This window comes from Mesocricetus auratus, unplaced genomic scaffold (assembly GCF_017639785.1).
Source record: "Mesocricetus auratus isolate SY011 unplaced genomic scaffold, BCM_Maur_2.0 Super-Scaffold_100010, whole genome shotgun sequence".
NCBI classification, from domain to species: domain Eukaryota; kingdom Metazoa; phylum Chordata; class Mammalia; order Rodentia; family Cricetidae; genus Mesocricetus; species Mesocricetus auratus.
The window spans coordinates 47,329,498-47,352,483 of NW_024429194.1; the positions used below are offsets into that span (position 1 = coordinate 47,329,498).

The 22,986-nt window shown below is 35.9% G+C and overlaps 1 protein-coding gene across 2 annotated transcripts in view; it reads right to left on the minus strand.

The window, feature by feature from the left end:
• Positions 1-6,713: 6,713 nt before the first annotated feature.
• Nbeal1 (neurobeachin like 1) overlaps positions 6,714-22,986 on the minus strand; it is a 154,772-nt gene continuing 138,499 nt past the window's right edge. For both annotated transcript variants that reach the window (XM_040753510.1, XM_040753509.1), the window contains 8 exons: positions 21,302-21,411; positions 20,527-20,699; positions 19,732-19,826; positions 13,971-14,087; positions 13,452-13,613; positions 12,469-12,617; positions 11,133-11,268; positions 6,714-9,414 (listed from right to left, as the gene is read on the minus strand). In XM_040753510.1, the coding sequence (XP_040609444.1) occupies positions 9,313-9,414; positions 11,133-11,268; positions 12,469-12,617; positions 13,452-13,613; positions 13,971-14,087; positions 19,732-19,826; positions 20,527-20,699; positions 21,302-21,411 (1,044 nt within the window). In that variant the 3' untranslated portion in view covers positions 6,714-9,312. The remainder of the gene's footprint in view (positions 9,415-11,132; positions 11,269-12,468; positions 12,618-13,451; positions 13,614-13,970; positions 14,088-19,731; positions 19,827-20,526; positions 20,700-21,301; positions 21,412-22,986) is intronic.

Here is a 22,986-nt window from a genome sequence, read left to right on the forward strand (position 1 = left end):
TATTTATTCAAGATAAAAAAATATCACAATTTATTAATTCAATGGCCTGAAGCTATATAGAATTAGGTATTATACATAATAAAGTTGTAAGCCAATAGTGGTTCCCATCAGTAATATTGGCATGCAGAAGGCTGAGTGAGGCAGGAGGATTACTATGAGTGAAGCTATGGTTATATGAATCCAGGCCACCTTAGACTAAAGTGTGAGATTGTGACACAGAACAAGTCAAAACTAAAAAAAAAAATAAATCAAATAATACTGGAAATACATTAGATAGAAGAGGACTTCTTTCAATTAGTTTATATATTTATGCTTGAATGTTAGTTTTGTATGTATGTGAACACACATTCCTCTGTGTGAGGCCGCGTGTGAGGAGCTTTCCTCAAGTACTCTATTCACTGAGGCAGTTGCTCACAACTGAATCCAGAGTCCACCTATTTGTCTAGTCTAGCTTGCCAATTTGCTCCAGAGACCCTTTGTCCCTGAATTCCCTAGAGCTGGCATTACAGGCTCATTGCCAGCCTACCTGTTATCTACCTGGTTCTGGGGATCCCAACTCCAGGCCACATGCTGGCAGTACAAGTGCTTTGTCTACTGAGTCATCTCCCTAGAGCTGTCAGTGTTACTGATAAGATAAACCATGGTTCAGTAACAATCCTGTTTACTGGTTGGTATCTCTACAGGCTCTGAGAAACCTTTTATTAAAAAATGTATTTAGCCGGGCGGTGGTGGCGCACGCCTTTAATCCCAGCACTTGGGAGGCAGAGGCAGGCGGATCTCTGTGAGTTCGAGGCCGGGCTTGACTGATAGCCTCCAAAACAATACAGAGAAACCCTGTCTCGTAAAAACCAAAAAAAAAAAAAATGTATTTATAAGTGCATGTGCATGTCTGGAAGAGGGCATTGGACCCCTAGAATTGGAGTTACTCAGGGTTGTGAGTCACTATGTGGGTGTAGGGAATTGAACTTGGGTCCTCTGTAAGAGCAACAAGTGTCTTAACTGCTGAGACAACTTTCTAGTTCCTTTTTAAAAATAAATAACATGGAACACTGTTATAGCAACAGCATCATTTGAGTGTTTTTTTCAGATCTTTTTGAGAAATAAGTCCCAAAGCACAAAACTATGACTTTGTTAACTGATGTGATATTAAATGACAAGAAAACTTAAGTTTTATTACGATTTGAAAACATTTATCTGATGCCTGATACAGTTCTGTGGATTTAACAAAAGGCAGTTTTGACTAATCTAGTCACTAGCCTGAATTTGACTGCACTAATTAGGAATCTTGATGAATTCATGCGCAAGTTTATGGTTCTAGTAAAGACCCTCTACTAAATGTAGTACTATGACCAGCTAAGTTATTGTTCACTTCTGTGGTTCTGGATACGGAGGCAAAATCCCAGCAGGAAGGCAGGTCGAGGCTTAGTGCTTAGACTGCACAAAGTTGATGCCTCAAGGCTGGGAGTGTATGTAGCTCAACAGTAGAACACCTGTCTATCAGGTTTGAAGTCCAGGATTTAAAGGTTAGGTGGATAAAAGTTAAAACTTGAGTAGGCACAGAAAACTCTAGTCAAACTACACAAACTGAGGACTATAAACCAAAGGACAAAAGTAGTTATCTTTTTATTTGATTCAAACTCATTGTCATATACAAAGCGAATTTATTATGTACAAAATAAATGTACATTCTTAAAAAACACCAGAATATAAATTTCCAAGGGACTAACAAAGTGCAAAATTTTCAACTATTTTTCACACTATACAGAAACAAATCAAACATTAACTCATATACATTCATTGACATTCTTAAAAATATTTATATGACAAAACAAAAATACATCTTGTATATTTAAATTCAGGGGGATGAAAGCTAAAAGAATCAATTACACCAAATAGTAATTTTTTATCAGAATGCTAATTAAAGTTACTTACATCCATATAAAGTCTAAAACTTGTTCAACTTTGAACCCCCATTTTGCATATGAATATGCAACACGTCACAGTTTGCAAGTCAATAAAAAGATAAGCAGAGGCTTATTACTATTCTTTTTTGTTCATTCAATTAATTCCAGTAGAACAAATGAAAAGGGACATTTTAAGACAAATATATGACTTCTTAAATAGTAACTAGCAGCACAATTTCTAAGGTGTTGGGGGGGTGACACAGACAGACAGACAGAAAGACACACACACACACACACAGAGACAGAGAGACAGACAGACAGACAGTTTATTCTATAGCCCAGGGTAGCCCACAAACTTGAGGCAATCCTCCTGCTGTAGCCCGTGTTGGGATTATAGGTACACCACCATACTTAAGGACTTTTTGTTTTTGAATGTTCAGCTAACCCTTCTGGACTAGTGTGTATAATTCATGTATTCAAGAGACCACCACCCTGTTAAAACTGAAATTTCTTTTTTTAAATTTATTTTCATTTTATGTATATTGATGTTTTGCCTGCATGTATATCTTTGTGAGGGTATCAGATCTTAGAGTCATATAGACAGTTGTGAGCTGCCATGTGGGTATTGGGAATTGAACCTGGGTCCTCTGGAAGAGCAGTCAGTGCTCTTAACTGCTAAGCCATCTCTCCAGCCCCGAAAACTGGAATTTCTAATTAATCTGAGTCCCAGAAAAACTGTCAAACTAATTAATCAAGTATGCTTGTTAATTTTGTCTTGATTTAATAATGAATTTGATAGAAAATGGCTATGTAGAGATGTGATTACTTTCTGATATTTTTTTTTCCTCCAACTATACAAAAGCAAGCTGATGGAGAAAGGAAAGTTATCCTGTAAAAGAAATTTAGCAGCTGGATGTGGTGGCACATGCCTTTAATCCCAGCATTCGGGAGGCAGAGGCAGGCAGATCTCTGGGAGTTCGAGGCCAGCCTGGTCTACAAAGCGAGTTCCAGGACATCCTCCAAAACAATACAGAGAAACCCTGTCTCGGAAAAAAAAAAAAAAAAAAAAAAAGAATTTAGCAGGAAGTCACATGGTTTCCTAAATTTTCTTATGTAAAGCTGACTACAAGTAGCAGTAACTACATATAAAATGCTGTGGTAATGTCTATGGAGCAGTCTTTGAGAAGTAACAGTCAGAATAGGAAAAAGAAATGTCCAAAATGTAAAAGGCCTTCAGTCACTGTAAGTGCACACCTTTAGTTTCAGTACTCGGGAGGTAGAGGCAGTCAGATCTCTATGAGTTCAAGGTCAGCCTGGTCTACAGAGCAAGTTCCTAGACAGGCTCCAAAGCTACACAGAGAAACCCTGTCTTAAAAAAAACAAAAAAACAAACCTACCATAATTCTGGAAGGTGTAGAAAACTATATGCAAATTATTTGGCATTACCTAACAAACATGCAAATTTTTTCTTTAGTTCCAATATAATACAAATTTAAGCTAACAATAGTTAACTACTGATATCTTCCGCCAGAATTACTTCTGAGAAGCAAAATAATTATGTATATTCTTGAAAATCTCAGCACTTGGAAGACAAAGGCTGATGGATCTGAGTTTGAGGCCAACCTAGTTGATATTGGTACTTCCAGGACAGCCAAGGCTAGAAACTGAGAATCTGTCCCCAAAACCAAAACGGGGGTGGGGGATGGGGGAAGAACATTAAAGCCAAATTTTCAACTTGACTACATTATTCAAGAGCATGTAATTTTAATATAAGGTCAACAGAACATATTACTTAAATAAAATCTTAACTGGAATAACTTTTTTTTTTCCAAGTCAAGGTTTCTCTATATAAAACTAGCTGTCCTGGAACTTGCTCTATAGACCAGGCTGGCCTTGAACTCACAGAGATCCATCTGCCTCTGCCTCCCAAGTGCTGGGATTAAAGATGTGCTCCACCACTGCCCAGAAAGACTTCTTTTAAAAATAGCTTGTATTTTAATCAATAAAACTTTTCAATCTCACCTAAAGCCTGTTCTTAGTCTCATGCTACATTGCTAAGTTACAAGAGCACTATAAAGCAGTGAAACATCTTGTAACTGTTCAAAAATAGTTATGAACAAATGTAAATTACCAGAAAGCCCTTATAAAAGGAAATACATAGCAGCAGCACTTCTTTAACATTAAAATTATTTACTTATTTTTGAAATGGAAGTCTTGCTACATTGTCCAAACTGATCCTGAACTTCCCGACTCAGATGGGCCTTCCATTTCAGTATGCCAAGTAACTAGAACCATGTGCATGCACCACTTTGCCTAATTTTCCAAATGATGAAATCTGGCTGCTGTTATATTAATATATTCAAGATATGTGTTTTCAAGGTTAACATAAAAATTGTATCATATAGAAAAGAATATTGAATCTGTGACTTTCATCTTGCTCTGTGCATTAGGGAAAGACATATACCACTGAATTTGTAACTTCTTATTTGACACTTAAAGAATTATCTTCAGGTGTCCAACTCTTGCAATGTATTTAGAAACCACTTCTGTGTAATGTCAGTAAATAATACTAGTCTAAGAAAATGTGCCTAATGAATAAGTATTATTGTCAAAAGAACTTAAGTTGATAAAGTGACCATTTTTACATAAGGCTTTTATAATAAATTAAACCACATAATTTTTATATTCTATACTTTATGGTAGCCAAAAGGCAGAGAAGAGATATAAATCCTATATCCTAAGATAGTCACATGATTTTCAACAGCTAAAAATCTATCTGCAATTTAGTCACAGATTCATTTAATACATTATATGAACATACATATATTTATAATTTTTGAGAGCTGGGGATGATTAACCTAATGAAAAGTCCCAAGTAGTACCAAGGCATAGCATACTTATTAATCTTACAGACAAGTCTGATCTGTGACCTCAAATAGGAACCAGTCTCTGAACTATGTATGAGACCCTATGCTGTCCCAGTGTTGTGGGAAAGAATCCCACCCAAACCCAGAGCTTCACATGAAAGTGTACCATCACTGAGATACATCCTGAGTCCAAGACTACATCTCTCAAATGTTAATGCTCTATTAGTTCTAAGCTCTAAAACCTATGAAAAATTAAAGAACATTCCATGCAGAGGCATACCTGCAAACATTATCAAAAGTACTTAGGAGAATTTACCTAATGCTGCAATTCTGTAAGAAATCTGATTCTGTTTTTCTTTTAGCACTGATTAGTAATGCTTTTTATTCTTGCCTAATATGCTTGAGGTCCTGAGTTCAATTACCAATACTGAAAAAAAATTTACACTTTATAAGTGTGGAAAATATTGACTGATAGGAATTAGGAACTAATATTATCAAACAGACAATGTTATTGGAGGTAAATGTTAATTAAGATTTTCAAATATGAAAGGTCTAAAGAGTTCATGATAAGATAATTGAACTTTTCAATAATGAAAAGGAAATCCAGTGGTTCTGTCCATATGAAACAAAGACAATAAAGACACTAGTTGAGGTTGGGGATTAACAACTGGCATAGAAAATGCTACATTTAAATTATATAAGTAATGTGTAAATGTAATGATATAAACAATATTAAAAGGTGATAACACTGTATTGTTGCCCAATGCTATCAGGAAAGCAATCTGAGGAAATTCTTCAGAACAATGTCTATATGGAATCATCTGAAACAAACCAAATGCTAAGTACATGACACACACCACACAAATAGGAAGAAGTAATGAGAATGAGTATCTGCTGTTAATGGTAAAGATGTTTAAGAGTGCTCACTTATTGGGAAAGAATCGTTTCTGTAATAGACCGAACACTTACACCAGGATTTGGGTCTAGATGAAAAACGAAAACAACAGATTTACCAAGTAAAAATAATATGTTCCATTTTGTACATATCACTCAAAAATTGTAGATAGGGCTAAGAAAACAGGTTTAGCAATGTGAGAAGAACATCTTTAGAAACACATATCCCAGATACATGGTATTATACATTTAATACCTTGTTCATATTCAATACAGTAAATGTACTCATATGTTTTTAATCGGAAAACAGGCAAAGATGATGCTATTAATTTTATAAGCAAATATTTTAAAGGAACTAGCCTCTCAAAATTCAATTAAAAGCTTTCCTTAGTAAAAATAGTATGTTTTACTTACAGGCAAATACCATGCCTCTATCATCACTGAACAAAAACTGGCACTCAATTTCACCTTCTTAGCATATTCGAAAAGAAATATAAAGAAACTAAGATCAAGAGTCTACATTCTTTTTCTTTCTTTCTTTCTTTCTTTCTTTCTTTCTTTCTTTCTTTCTTTCTTTCTTTCTTTCTTTTTTTTTCTTTTTTTGGTTTTAGGAGACAGGGTTTCTTTGTATTGTTTTGGAGGCTGTCAGTCCAGCCCGGCCTCGAACTCACAGAGATCCGCCTGCCTCTGCCTCCCGAGTGCTGGGATTAAAGGCGTGCACCACCACCGCCCGGCAAGAGTCTAAATTCTTAATTCTGTGGGCATACTTATTCCTTTAGCAGCATGCAACATTTCAGCGTCAGTTCTGTGAAGAAGAATCCCATATCTATCACAAGCAACAAGAAAGACTGTACTATGACTACACATGCTTCTTCCACAGAAGGATGCACTTCGACTTAACAGAAGTTAATAGAAACTTCTTTCATAGGCAACACTGGCTAGAAAGACTTAATGCTAATGTTTATTTTTGCAGTTTCCTGACTTTCATATTCTTATTTGTTTCTTTTTCAACTTTACCTAACTAATGACAGAATACTGACTGGGGGAGTTATATATTACACTGTTTTATTCTCTAAGTACATATAACAATTGTATAAATGTGTATACATAAACAGACACACATACCACCACCACTACCACCAACAGTAGCAGCAAAACAAATTCTGACCTCATTTTCCAAGTAAGAACATTATCTTAGTAAAACTTTCTCATTACCAGATGCTGAGATTTTAATATTCATGATCACCATTATCAAGAAACAAAAGCAGATGAAAAGTTCTGAAAAGGTGAACTGATACCAACAGCAGCCAAGTTGAGATTTTATACTCATTAAGTAAAATATCCAGCTCTCAATCTATTCTAATAATTTCTTACACTAGATGTTATAAAAATTTCTATGGATAATATCTACACTCCACTCTGTAAAAGTTAATCTTCCCAGCAATATTATCTAGTAACTTTTAATTTCATGGTTCTACTCTTTACATGAGTATATTATTCAGATAATAGTTCCACTAGATTTGCTTATTTTAGTTAATACAAAAGTTCATTCTTGGTTGGGGAGTGGTGGCACACACCTTTAATCCCAGCAATCAGGCGGCAGAGACAGGTGGATATTTGGGAGTTTGAAGCTAACCTGATTGGTATACAGAGTGAGTTCCAGGTCAGTCATGACTATATAGAAAAACCCTATCTCAAAAATCCAAACCAAACCAACCAACCAACCAACCAACCAACCAACCAACCAACTAAACAAACAAACAAACAAAAAACCAACAAGGAAAAAACCGCCCAATCATGTTGGTTCTGACTTGAACTCCCTTAAAACTTTTACAGTGAACAGATGGCACCATGGTTGTAGCACCTGGGAAGTGGGGGAGGGGAAATGAAAAGAAGAAATGATTCATATTCCATAATCATCTCTACTGACTTCTGAGACTTCCAACAAATTCCTGAAGTCTTTCAAAAAAAATCTTTGCATTTACACAAATTCTGCTTTTGTACCAGTTGATTTTAGTGTCATATTTAAAACACAGCTATTTTTTCCTGAATCAGAATTTTAATAGATTAAACAAAAGTGATTGACCCACAACAAGTCAAAACATTGGAAAATTTTCCTAAACATAATCTTTCATATCTAAATGTTTAAAACACCTGTTTATGGGGATTATAAATAAATGAACACTGGACACTGTGGTCAACAGGAGAGAGAAAATGGAAAATCAAAATTTCTTCAGAATTCAACTGAAAAGACAATTAAGTATAAGGAAATGTATGATCAGCAAAACAAAAAAGGATATAATTGTGAAAGGCTACTATTGTGAAGTCATTCATTGTTGCCCATAGATCATTTTAAGGAAGTCATACAATAGTTCTTTCCTGAAAATAGATTCAACATATAAATTTCTGTACAACTTCAGAGATTTACAAATCTTCCTAAAGCCTGTGGGATCTTAGATCATCAATCTGGTAGTATTTTACAAAAACAAATAACAATTACTTTGAATCCCAAATTAAATCAATCTTTTTTTTACTTAAAATTATAAATACAATGTAATATTTAACAAACTATAATAAAATAAGCTATCATCCTAACAGTTGCATATAACAAGCAATAAGCATTACTTTACCTAAATGACTATGCTGAATTATGCACTGTTACTCCATCTTTCATAACCTTTTAGACCATTACTGACAACTCATGATCATCAGGGTAAAGATGCTTAATTACATAGAGAGTACAGTTTTTACTTAACAGAGACATTCACAAAATTCTGAACTTCACAGACATAAATTGTGCTGCACATGCTACTCAAAGGCCACAGCATTTTTCCTTAAATACACTATTATTAAAGTACATGTGTAAAACTGATCTCTAGTTTTTCTTATTCAACTTTTGTTACTTAAGGATAATAATGCAATTAAATACAATTTTATTAATAATATATTAAATAGTAGGGGTAGAGAAATAAACCAGTGTACTATTTCAACATTGTACTTAATCCAATTGTGCATAATTGTACAACAAATGCCTAAAAGGTTATGTTTTTAATGTAATGGTCAGTAAACTGAAAGTGATTATCTAAAGAATACATGAAAAGCCACATCTCTCAACTCTACATTATCTACACTAATTTATTAGAAATAACTTAAATTTTGCTACTTAGATTAAGAGAATTTAATCTAAACATAGAATATTAGAAGTTTATTTTTTAAATGGATTTAATGATTTAGGAATGGGTTACCAAATCTAATCAAATATATTTTTTTCAATTAAGTTTTAGTACTGGTTAACAAAACTAGGCTCACTGTTGATATAAGTTTTAAAATGGATTTAGTACAACCTAAAACTTTATTCTTACTCTTTAGTTATTTATTGAATTTTTGGGACAAGGCTTGCTATGTAGCCCAGGCTGGCCTTGAACTTAAGATCCACCTGCCTCAGCCTATCAAATGTTAGCATTACAGGCATGTGCCCTAAACTCCAGCTCAACCTACATCTTCACAAATATCACACTGTGGTGAAACTTAAAGGATTTTTAGGATAAAACCCTTAAAGACTTTCAGAGACTAGAGAGATTCAGCTGAAGTGACAAAGCAGCCATAAATAAAACTCAGTTCTTCACCACAGAAGGTGGGGACAACAATCACTTGAGGTCTTGAGTATTGTATTCAGTTTCTCCAGCTGAAATCTGACTGAGCCGCTTGCTAGAGCCCCACAATTTTCGAGAAAGCTGACTCGAACGCATCTGTTAAGGTAATCCAGAGAAATGGAGAACAGATGTTAAGGATAAAACAAGGACACATAAGATCAAAATATATATGACACTGAGTTTGTAAAGTGCAGACCAGGTTTTGGAAGCAAAATCACTAACATGTTAAAAGATTCTTCATTAATAACTAAAGCTCCCAGCACTGGGAGGCAGAGGCAGGCGGATCTCTGTGAGTTCGAGGCCAGCCTGGTCCACATAGTGAGTTCCAGGACAGCCTCCAAAACAATACAGAGAAACCCTGTCTCAGAAACAAAACAAACAAACAAACAAAAATAACTAAAGCTATTTATTTACAAGAAACTGAGCTCAAGGCCTCCTCTTACTAGTCAAATACTCTAGCATGGAGCTATATCCCTAGCCATTCTTCATACTTTGGAGACTAAGTCTCACTAGCTGTTTGGCCTGACACTGAGCTCACCCTGTAGGCAGGCAGACCTTCAACCTGTGATTCTCCCACCTGAGCCTCCAGCTAGCAGGGATTACACATGCACTCAAAGTATAAAGTGTGAGCAGAGTTTTATGTAATGATCACACTAGCAGGGGAAAGGTGGGTGCAATTCAGGAAACTATCAAGAAGCTCAATGTTGAATGGAAACGTTGAAAATGTTCTAAGTCTCTTTTTATTTTATGTAGATGAGTGTTTACTTATAGCTGCAGTAATAGATGCTTGTAATGTACTATGTGAGTGCTTCCTGCAGAGCAGTGAATGCTCTGGCCTGCTGTGACATCTGTCCAGCCTTTTTTCTGTGGTTGTTTTCAGAGGGCATCTTGCCATATAGCCCTGGCTTGCCTAGGATTTACTATATAGATCAGTCTGGTCCCCAAAATTATGGTGATTCCTCTGCCTCTGTTTTCCAAGCACTGGGATTATAGGCATACGCTACCACACACAACTTAATTTCTTCTCTCAAAGAAACACCTTCAGATACAACATTACATTTCTCAAAAAGCATGCAATGACTAATTTAATTTTACATAATAAGTTTTCAGGGAGAATCACTAAGTTACCTGGAGTACAGCCATTAAGTTTTCTGAGGAACAAATGTCAGATCTATGAAAGACTATTAAACAAGTAAATTTAGCAGGGCGTTGGTGGCCCACGCCTTTAATCCCAGCACTCGGGAGGCAGAAGCAGGTGGATCTCTGTGAGTTCCAGACCAGCCTGGTTTACAAGAGCTTGTTCCAGGACAGCCTCCAAAGCAACAGAGAAACCCTGTCTCAAAAAACAAAACAAACAAACAAACAAAAAAACCCAAAAAACAAAAACCAAAAAAAAAAAAACAAAACAAAACAAGTAAATTTATTGTTATAGTAAACTCACTGAGAATAAGCATGTGAATATGGGATATTTGTAGTTCCAAATAAAAAAACGACGCACTTATACATTATAAATTTTATTAAATCAAATTAGTCTTATTGTTAGAAACTATATATATTTTTTATAAGAGCTTTCATGCCTACAGTCTTTGTGAGTCTTGATTTGGAGTAATATTTACACAGTGAAATAAAGACCAATCCACAAGCATGCTTTCAATTTTATCATAGTATAAATACTACTGATTAACAACTTTATACTTTGGTTTTTTCTGAAAAGTCAAATTTATGTTTCAATTTATCCATAATGGAAACTTCTGAATCAGCTGGAATGAAGGAACCCACAATAGTAAGGGAAAAACCATCATGCTGAGTCTTACCTCAGCTGGCTTGCCAACACCTACAACAATCAATTTGCCATCTTCTAAGCCTACAAGAACATGGCTGTTTTCTTTGGTTACAGAAACACAGTGGATAGGCAATCGCATGGCTAACGGTGTGATGCTGAGATTCAAACTAGAAGACATAAAAAAAGCAGACATAATTACATGCCTAGATGCACAGGTTATACATGGAAGGTAACTTGATCATCTAGCTCTGCATCCAATTTTACAGATGTCAGATCAGATTTATAGGCATACACCACCATATTCCCAACTGTAATTCATTTACTCATCATTTCCCTAAGTTCATCTCTATTTCAAATTCTAATAATTCTTTTTTTTTAGATTTTTAAAATTATTTTAATTTTAAATAGCTTGTTTTACATGTCAATCCCAGTTCCCTCTCCCTCCCCTCCTCCCGTACCCCTCCACCATCCCCCCCCTTGCCTCCCACCCTATTGACAATTCCTTCCACATAGGGGATATCTAGAATCTGTCATTTCACTCAGGGTAGGGTCCAGGCACTCCCCTAAGAGTCCAGGCTGAGAGAGCATCCCTCTTTGTGTTATGGACACATGATGTCTGTTTGTATTCCAGGGATAAACACTGATCCACTGCTCAGGGCCCCATAGGTTGCCCAGGCCTCCTCACTGACTCTCACATTCGGGGGTCTGGATCAGTCCTATGCTGGCCTCCCAGCTGTAGGTCTAGGGTCCAAGAGCTCTCCCCTGTTCAGATCAGCTGTCTCTTCTTGAACAAGACTCCTCTGATAATTCAGATCCTAGCAATCCTTAAATTCTTTCGCACACACTACTTCCCTTTTGTTGTTTGAGATAGGGTCTTGCTATGCAGACTAGGCTGACTTTGAACTCACAATTCTCCTGAATGTGCCACCCTGACTGGCAACTTCTAAAGAGTCTTAAACCCTTTAAGGTCAATTATTATATTTAAATACCACAGTACTGAGAACATAAGCTCTTTCATTAAATGCTTTTATCTTGTCAACAGATAAGTGGAAGGTAAATAAAAAGTCACTCCAGCAAAATGCATAGGTATGAACCTTTGAGGTTAACAGAATAGGGCTATTTACTTTATCTGATATTCCATTATAATAAATGTCTGTGGTTATTTAATGTTTAGAAAGTGGAGAATTCAATGATTTGTGTGTGTGGGTGTGTGTGGGTGGGTGGGTGGGTAGGTGGTGGTGTGTGTGTGGGTGTAATTCAAATGCACATCCTCATATTATGCAGTAAGCACTTTCACCTACTGAGTCATCTTTCTATCCCCTAGTGCTATCTCTTCTTCAGACAGTTTGAATATTTCAATTACTTACCTGTGAAGTTCTCTTATAGACAGGAGCCCTTGCAAGCTGCCAGTGATAACATGTTCTCCAATTATGCATATGTCTGATATTTGCTCATTTAGGACTTGAGACCCCAGATACTTTCCATTTATAGAAAACAAATGTAACATGTTCTTATCCTATAAAGAATTAGGAAACTTTAAAGATCTTGAACAAAAGTTGAGTGTTTATATTGTCAGTTAAAATTTTAACATAAGTAAGATTTTTGGAATAAAAATATGGCTGTATTTTAAATAACAAGTATACAGATAATATCAGATTGACTTCAAGTCATAGTCATGGAGATAAACAGGAGTTAAATAAAAAGAGGTAAAATAAGCCTCTAGTCCAAAAATATTCCACATTCCTAGAAAGATAATCTTGATATTTAAAAGCTCTATTACTGAAAGGATATGGATATATAAAGTTCAAGTTTATTTCTACACTGTCTTATCCACAAAAGAACTTATGTTGGCTATCACTGCTACTTAAAGTTCATGCACCTCTCATAACAAACTAGGTTTTTTACCTGGTGGTGGCGGCACATGCCTTTAATGCGAGTACTCAGGAGGCAGAGGCAGGCAGATCTCTGAGTTTAAGGCCAGCCTGATTTACAGAGCGAGTCTAAGGACAGCCAGGGCTACACAGAGAAACCCTGCCTTGAAACAAACAAACAAACAATTAGCTTTTTGTGTATGTGGGTTGGGGGTTTAACCTAGGGCCTCATGCTTGCAAGGCAAGCATTCCACCAACCAAGTTATATCCTTAGCTAAAAGAAATTAAGTTTGAAACCATGCATAATATTAGGCCAAAAGAAATCTCTGAAATAAAAAATAAATATAAGAACAAGATTGTGGCAGAAAGAACAACTGAGTCATAGGAAAACAGCCTCTTTACTTATGCAAGCTGCCTCTGCAGTGTGGGAAGAAAACATTACTGATGGTCTGCATCTACTAGAGAGAAGTGCCATATACCTTGAGGGTAGGCTTTTCCTCCAAGCTGGAACAGATGACAATGTGTCCTTCCCAAGATATGGCCAAACTGGGAATGGTCAGGAACAGGGAACTTTCACAAGGTGGTCGTAAGGTCCTCATGTACTGCCCTTTCTGAATGGTATGTATAATCACAGTGCCATCCTACACACACAGGAGGTGACAGAGAACAAAAAACACAAAACAACAAAAAGGAGAGATTTGGATAAAGACATATGGGAAAGAAACTGAGGAAATAAAGGACTAACATGCTTTAGGGAAAACCCTAAGCTTGGAATTTAAGCAGTATTTTATCTTGTAGAGTGCCATCTTCCTTAACTAGAAAGGGCAATGAGAGCCCCAAATACAACATAGTCTCTTTTGAGTTCATTCTTTCTTATTACTCTATTAACAATGCTCAAAATAAATATTAAAAATTCTATTTCTATAAAAAAAACTTTTCAAATATAAACGGTTACTCAATTTATAGAAAAGGTATTTTTCTTAAGGGTGAGCTCTTACCCTTGACCCTGATACGGCCATGTCGAGTTCAGTGCTGATGCCCACGCTCAGTATCTCATCAGTGTGTCCATAAAGAATCTGAAAAGGCTTAGATGCTAAGCCCACAGGAGTGCCTCCCTAACATTAAAAAAGAAAAGCAAAGGTGAAATGGTGTCTTGCTGTTTGTTCCCTCCACTCCCAAGTCTTTTTGGTTTTTGGAGACAGGGATTTATTGTGTACCTCAGGCTGGCCTCAAACCCACAGAATTTATCTCCCAAGCAAAGGCATGCACCACCACCATTTGGCCCCATTTTGTTTTTGTAACACATTTTATACTGTATTAAAACTTTCTCTTAACAAAGTAGTATGACAGGTAGTTAGAACCACTGAGTTCACTCACACTAATATAGTCTTTTAAAGCCCAAAACTTAAATGGAATAGTATCACAGATTAATTTTTCCAAGTTATTTGCTCCCTTAATATACAAATTTATTCTTTCTTAAATTCACATTTTATATATAGGAATACTTCTTAGAGCAGCAGTTCTCAATCTGTGGGTTACGACTCCTTTGGGGGGATGCATATTAGATATCTTACATATCAGATATTTTCATTATGATTCATAACAGTAGGAAAATTAAAGTTATGAAGTGGCAATAATTTTATGGTTGAGGGTGGACACAACATGAGGAACTGTATTAAAGGGTCGCAGAATTAGGACTATCCTGGAACCTGTACTTTAGGGACCTCAATTATATTTATTCTGATTTGTCTTTAATTATTATTATTATTTTATATGTATGTATCTATGTGAATGTATGCCTCATGTGAGTGCCTGTGGAGACCAGAAGATGGCATTAGATCCCTTGGAGCTCGAGTTACAGACAGTTATGAGCAGTCTAATATGAGTGCTGGGAGTCAAACCTGGGTCCTCTTGAAAAGCAGCAGTGTGAACTGAACTCCTAGATTCCAGTTGCAGAGAGGGAGGAGTGATGAGCAAAGAGGTTTAAGACCAGGCTGGAGAAACCCACAGAAACAGCTGACCTGATCAAGGGGAAGCTCATGGACCCCAGACTGATAGCTGGGAAACCAGCATAGGACTGAACCATGCCCCCTGATTGTGGGTGTCAGTTAGGAGGCCTGGGCAATATATTGGAGTCTCTGTCAGTGAATCAGTATTTATCCCTAGATTAGGAATGGACTTTGGAAGCCCATTCCACATAGGGGGATACTCTCTCAGCCTAGACACACAAGGGAGGGCCTAGGCCCTGCTCCAAATGATATGACAGTCTTTGAAGATCCTCCATGGAAGGCCTCACCCTCCCTGGGGAGCAGAAAGGGAATGGGACAGGGGGTTGGTGGAGGGCATCCAGGGAGGAGGGGAGGGAGAGGGAACTGGGACTGACATGTAAAACAAGCTTGTTTCTAATTTAAATTTTAAAAATCTGAGAAAAAAAAAAGCCGCAGTGTTAATCACTGAGTCATAACTGTCTTTAATTTCCATAGTGATCATTCTTTTTCTTAGTTGGTCTGTATTCATGCACAGTAGCCTGCTCTACTGTCCTTGGCCTTACTCCCCTGAGACACGGCCTCTTTGAATCTAGAGCTGTTTTTTTCACATAGCCTGGCTGGTCATAAGTCTAGCAATCCTCTTGCTAGAAATCTAATTGTGCACCACCACTAATGATGCTTTAAACATTCATTAGTACTTCATGTGTGTTATGCAGAATTCTCTACCACTGAACTATATCCCCAGTCTTTAAAAAATACAAGTGTTGCTAAGTTACTCTGTTTGACTTTAAACTATTACTCTGTAGCCAGGCAACCCTTGACTTTGTGATGCTCCTGCCTCAGATTGAACATAGGATGAAACTGCAGGCTAAAAATACAAATTTGTTAAAGAAAATTTCTCTAGAATAACTCTGTAGTTAAACCTGCAGTTACTTTATATTCAAAGAAATGTCAGCCACATGTCATATTGTTTTATTCATATTTATTCTACATAAGTCTGTCTAGATCCTGTTTTTATATTACACCCATAAATCCCCCTGTACACTCTACTCCCTGGGACACATGTGATTTCCCCTATACACTTCACCTTATTCAATATTTACAATCAGATCATTCCTGTATCAAGTAAAGTAAAAGAAAACTTTACACATTAAGTGAAAGAAGAAACACTTACTAAATTTAATAAAGGTTGCATATCCAAATATTAAGCATGATAATGACAAAACAAAAATCAGTTTTAAGAATACAGAAAAAAAAACAAGGCCTTGTTTTTTTAAAAAAGGGGGGGAATTATAGAATTAGCAAATAACATACAGCAGCAAAATGTATCAATAAAAATGAATAATGTTAATTTATTACACAAATTCAAGGCAGTTCAAATCTAAGAAATTTCCTAACTTACTGTATTTAGAAAAAGAAAAGGAAACTCTAAAAGTAATTATAGAAAAACAGTTAGAGAGGATACTACTGGTAATACGGATAAAATGAGAACACAAACTGTAGATCAGATAACAGTACTGTACAAATGTTAAACATTCTCTTTTTAGCAACTGCACTGTGGTGGTAAGAATGACTTTTGGGACTACCAAGATGGAGCAGTACATAAAGGTACTTGCCACCAAGGCTGATGACATAAGTTTGGTCCCCAGAACCACCCATGGTGGAAGAAGAGAAATGACCCCCAAAAGTTGTCTTCTGACTTCCACATAGCACCATGGGCAAGCATTCATCACCCACACAGAAGTAAATAAATAATCATAATAAAATTTTTTTACAAAAATCATTGTTCTTGGAAGACACACATAGAAGCACTCAACAGAATAGGAAGTACTTCTAACATCTAAGTCAGTGAGAAAAACAAAGATGCTGAAAGGGACATTAAGGACATTAAGACAAAGGTACAAATGTATTATTTTTGAAACTTTTCCATAAAAAGTTAACAAAAGTTAGGAGAAAAATAACTAAATATAAAATACAGTATTGATGAAAACTGATAGCAAACACTGCCAAAAGGCCAAACTGTGAAGTCATTGTGAAGAATGCTCACTATCATGTTCTAACTCCACTGCAATGTAGTAGGATAAGCAAGTAAAATGATATATTGCTAAAGAGGGGAAGTAACAATTATTTCTAGATCGAATGATGGTATAGTCACCCTAGAATCAGAAAATACAAGAATGTTAATAACTATGAGTTTAAAAATATGGTAAAGTGGTGGTGCACACCTTTAACCCCAGCACTCAGGAAGCAGAGGCAGGGGAATCTATGTGAGTTCAAGACTAGCCTGGTCTACAGAGCGAGTTCCAGGAGAGCCAGGATTATAGAGAAACCCTGTCTCCAAAAAAAAAAAAAAAAAAAAAAAAGCCAAAAAGGGATAGCAATACATTAATCAATCATGTCACTGCACAACTGTTTTTCACAGTAGTAAAAATAAGAAATGAAATGAAAATTCTTCTAAAAGTATCAAAATAGGATTAAAATTATGACACTCAGAAGTAAATACAGCACAGTATAGAACACAAGTAGAGGGCCGGAGAGGTGGCTCAGTCGTTAAAGGCTCACAGCCAAAAATATTAAGAATACAAGTGGAAATACAGTGATTAAGAGGTTATTCAAAGACATTAAAGGGGTATTCAACATATAAGGAAAAGGTGTTTTGTATTTCTGGGTATAAGACAAAATAATGAAAAGGTGCTTTGTATTTTTGTATAAAAATAATTATAAAATATTAATACACAGAAAATATGAATTAAATAAAATTTCTTTGTTTCTTTTTCTTACCTTTTTTTGAGACAAGGTTTTCTTTGTGTCATTTTTTTAGATAGAATATTGTTATGTAAATCAGACTGGCCTTAAGAGTCGTCACAAACCCCAGGCCTTATCATGGTTATTGGAATCTACAACTACTAATTTTTTTAATCATTTTTTATTTTAATTTTAAATAGCTTGTTTTACATGTCAATCCCAGTTCCCTCTCCCTCCCCTACAACTACTAATTTACTAAACCATGTTAATTCCTAACAACAATCTATAAACATCTGTCTTCATACTCACAGATGAGCCTTTACCCATCAGGAAAATTTCTCTTTGTGACAGACGGAACTACTACAGAAAAACCATAACCAATCAAAATGCAGAGTTGTGGAGTCCAGTTCCAAGAGAAACATCTATAAAAACAATTCCCATACCTAAGGCTCAGTGATCATTGCAAAAATTGGGGCAGAAAGAGTGTAAAAGCCATAGGATCAGGCAATTTGCTGTGAGATGGTGTCTCCTAGTAACATCAGAAGTCACACCATTAAATCTCACCAGCACAACTGCCCAAATGTGAGCTGAACAAGGATGACAACAATGAATGCGCCAAACTGGACCGGCAAAAGACAAAGTCCAACCCTCTAAAAAGAACAACAGGCAAGTGAGTATAACTGGGAGAGGGAGAGGTAGTCCTTCCCAGGGAAGAGCACACCAACTGTTGTCCAGTGCCAAGCAGTCGATTCTTAATACATATATACAAGTAACACTATATGGACTCAACAGGTTATATTTGGGAATATATGCATATATAAATACATATACACAGAATTTCAAAAGAGGATTTTGTGTGAGAAAGTGTGTAGTGCATGTGTGTGGTTGTGGTGTGGTGCACTTGCTTGGGCATGCATGTGTGATAACCAGGGGCTGGTGTCATGATATCCTCAATTGCTTCTTTTTAATTAAAAAAAAGGTTTTATTTATTTTTTTATGTATAGTGTTCTGCCTGCATGTATGCCTGAAGGCTAGAATGGGGCACCAGATCTCATTACAGTTTCGAGTCACCACGTGGTTGCTAGGAGTTGAACTCAGGACCTCTGAAAGAGCAGCCAGTGCTTTTAACCACTGAGCCACCTAATTTCTAAGACAATCTCTTACTGAACCTGGAGCTTGTCATTTCCAATAGGCTGGCTAGCTCCTAAGCTGCTGGGATTCTCCTGTATCTGCTCCCCTGCCCCAGCACTAGAGTTATAGATGCACGGTATGCCCTACTTTTACATGGATGCTGAAGATCTAATTCCAGGACCTCATGCTTACATAGTAAGAACTTTATCCAAGGAACCATCTGCTTAACATTCTGATAAAAATAAATACTCATATAAGAGAATCTGAGGAAAAGTTGTAGTAAAGGAAACATGAAAGAGGAATCTGTGTAAACAAACATTAAGTTACTAAAGCAAAAACACTTTGGCAGTCATATAAAAGTGGGTAAATGGAAAAGTACAGGGTTAGAACAGCCTAGAAAAAAATTATTGAATGGGTAAACAATACTTGTTTTCTACTTAGTCACAGATGAAGTCTTATAAAACACCAAAACCATAAATATTGTCACTATAAATACAAGAAGCAGAAGGAAAATTGGGGTGGAAGACAGTCTATTAACAAGGTAGGAAATTAGAAACAATTAAGAAAAAAAAAAAAAAACAACCACCAATCTAAACCAATGACATGATAAGAATACAACCAAGAGGAAGAATATTTGTAATTTCCATAGTTACACCAGAAAGGATAGGAGGAAATGTCATTATAATACCATAGTATTGCTCTAGAGAAGTTGGCAAGGAGTTACTTGTTAACTACTACTGAATAAAGCCAAGACTCGGACAACAAAGCTAGAAAAGAGTGGCATTGCAAATAGGACAGAACTCTGATGACAGAATACAAAAATTCCAAAATGTTATTTACTACAAGAGCAAAACTTGTTACCCCAATCCAAGAACATAAAATGTGTTATTATTACCTGTTGTGTTATTTGCCATATCATACATGTAGTGTCCCTGGAACCAGAAATCAAGTGTATTCCATAGTAATCTGTAGCTAAGCAAGTCACAATATCTGTTTGAAGAAAGAATAATATGTCTCAGCATTTAATATTTTATTGGATTATCTTCCAGAGAATGTAGGTTTGATTCCTAGCACCTATATAAATGCTCACAACTATTGGTAACTATAGTCCCAGGAATCTGATTACCTCTTTACACTCAGCAAGCACTGCATACATATGGTACACAGATACACATGCAGACAAAACACTCGTACACATACAACAATAAAAGAGACAGTATATATTATGCTGCAAATTCATAACATAAAAAAATTTTCCAGAATAGTCTTGTAATCAGCTACACTAAGTGATACCCAAGAAATCACCAGTAGAGTGTTAGCAGCAGACGCTATTAGCCTCGTAACAAGTTTATTGAGAAAAAAACTTTTATTCTTATACTGTGGCCTAAAATACTAAGATGTACCAGGTTAATATATATATTCAACAATTCTACCTCTTATACTTTACTTAGTGTTAATAATGTCTTTATCTAATGATGACAACTGTATTATGTGGCCACAAAATCATTATGTCTAACATCTAGCTTACTAGGAATTTGACTTAATATCTGCTAATACAATATGAAAGTGTATTTAATTTATATGGTGTTTGGATGTACCCCAATACAGTAAGTATCCTATCAGGAGCATGTGTCACTTTCATACAGTGGGAAAAAAAAAGAACAAGATTTGTGGAAAAGTTAATTCTTACCTATATGTCGGATGTTATGTGAGACAATTTTGCCTTTGGTAAGTGACATTACTTGGATACTATTATCCCAGTGTCCAGCACTGAAGAGCAACTTTGCATCATGTGATACTACAAACAGTTTGGAAGTGATTTCTAGCCCTGGAGCAAAAGGGCCATTCATAGTACGCTGAGCTCTGTAAACACAATTGAATTTTAGACTTTCCGTTAAGAGGTCACTTAAGATTATCACCAACCATAAAATACTTTTCAGACAAGAGGATGGTACACTGTTTAATCCTAGCTCAGGAGGCAGAGCACTGTTAGCTTGAGGCCAGTCTGGTCTCCAGAGTGAGTTTCAGGCCAGCTAGAGTTATGTAATTAGACTCTGCCTGAAAACAACAATAATAACAACAACAATCAAATAAAGATTATTTATAAGCAGTAAAGAATAACATGACAATTTACCATTCCCAATGTAATACTTTGTTCCATATTTTTTTATAAGAGAAATTTGATCATGTCTGAATGCCAAATACTGTCAGGTAATAATTTCAAAACAAACAGGGAGAGAAAGTGAGGAAGAAGAGAAAATCAGTGTCTCAAAGCATTAGTTAAAAAAAAAATCACAGGAATTGCTCTGCGGTGGTGGCACACGCCTTTAATCCCAGCACTCAGGAGGCAGAGGCAGACAGATCTCTGTGAATTCAAGAACAGCCTGTTCCACAGAGTGAGAGAAACCCATCTTGGAAACAACAATAGTAACAACAAAAAACCCCTTAGCTGTCCAATTACTTACTTTGGGTTAGTCACAGTTTGATCCTTGATGAATGTGAAGTAGTTAGAAATGTTTCTGTCATAAGGCAGCCATCCATGGGTTCCAATAACATAATTCATGCTTATTGTAATCTGAAAAAGAACATATGAAAACTCAAATAAAAGATTAGAGAATGTGGCTAAGAGTAACTAGATGCTCACAGATTCTGACATCTATCATTTAAGGAATATTTTAAGGTACATGTAATTAAATCTTAAAAAATTCAAGTGGAAAAACCTATCTACAGCTTACTATAAAAAAGTTGATTTCTTTAGCTAATTATTTTTCATCTTAACTTCTCAGGTTACTGGCATTAGTGTCAATTAGCATACTGTATTAATTAGCATAGTGTTATTAGTATAATGTTAATTCAGAGGAAACTAAAGGTTAATTTAACTTTACCATGACAAATATGACATAACTGTCACTTAGACTGAATCAGTGGAGTTTATAAACTGTTATAATGTCCCTGAAACAACAGTGTTAGTATGTACTTGATTTTAAGAGTGAAAAACTTATAACTCCTTCAATTATAAAATAACACATTACCCATGCCCCAATTCAGGTAACTTAAAAAAAACATAGGTTTTACCAACACTTGGCAATAAGAGGCATGCAGATGTCTATGAGTTCAAAACCAGCCTGGTCTAAAGAACGAGTTCCAGGACAGCCAGGGTTATGCAAAGAGGAACCATGTCTCAAACCAGACTCCCCCCCTCCAAAAAAAAAAAAAAAAAAAAAAGAAAGAAAGACAACCCTCGATTTCAAAGTTGAAAACTACAGAATCTTACCACTGAAAACTTCTATCATTACTACTGTATATATTTCTAGGGTCTTTTTCTAACCAAGCACAGTACATACCATCATAAAAAGCAATCTAATTCAGCACTCTCTACCGCTTACTGTGCTACAGCACACTTATATCACATTAAGTTACTGAACTAGAATAAGACAAACCTAGGATTACTTCCTGTGTCAAGGTCTCAGATCCCTACTTGCTAGCTCTGTGATTTGGGGCACGGAACTTCTGAGATATCTTATAATATCTTATCTGTAAAAGGAACATACTAGTGTCTATTTCTAGGGCTGTTGAGTAGGTTAAAAAATTATGTAAAACACTCACTGAAATGCCCTAGAAGAATACCTTGACAAAATCTGTATTAGTTCTGATTATTACAGTTATGGTCATAAAAAGTTCCTAACTATTTTCACGGATTTTTCCATGAAAAATGTTAAGTATGGTAACTACTTAAAAGTAAAATATATAGAAGGCATATTTTTATATTTAATCAAATTAATTTCATAACAAATTTCTCCATTATTTTTTGCAATGCTGAGGATCAAACTTAGAAACTCATGCATCCTAGGCAGGTGATCTACCATGAAGCTATCCTTCTAGGCCATCTTCATTATTTTAAAAATATTCTTTTAGGGACTAGAAAGGTGGCTCAGAAATTAGGAGCACTGGCTACTTTTCCAGAGGACTCAAGTTTGAATTCTGGCACGCACCTGGCTCATAACCATCTATAGTTCCAGTTCCAGAAGATCTGATATTGTCTTCTGACCTCTCTAGGAACCAGGCATGCACATAGTACATATCAAACAAGCAAAATATCCACACATATAAGACAGATTTTAAAAATTATACAGGCAGAGGTGGTGCACGC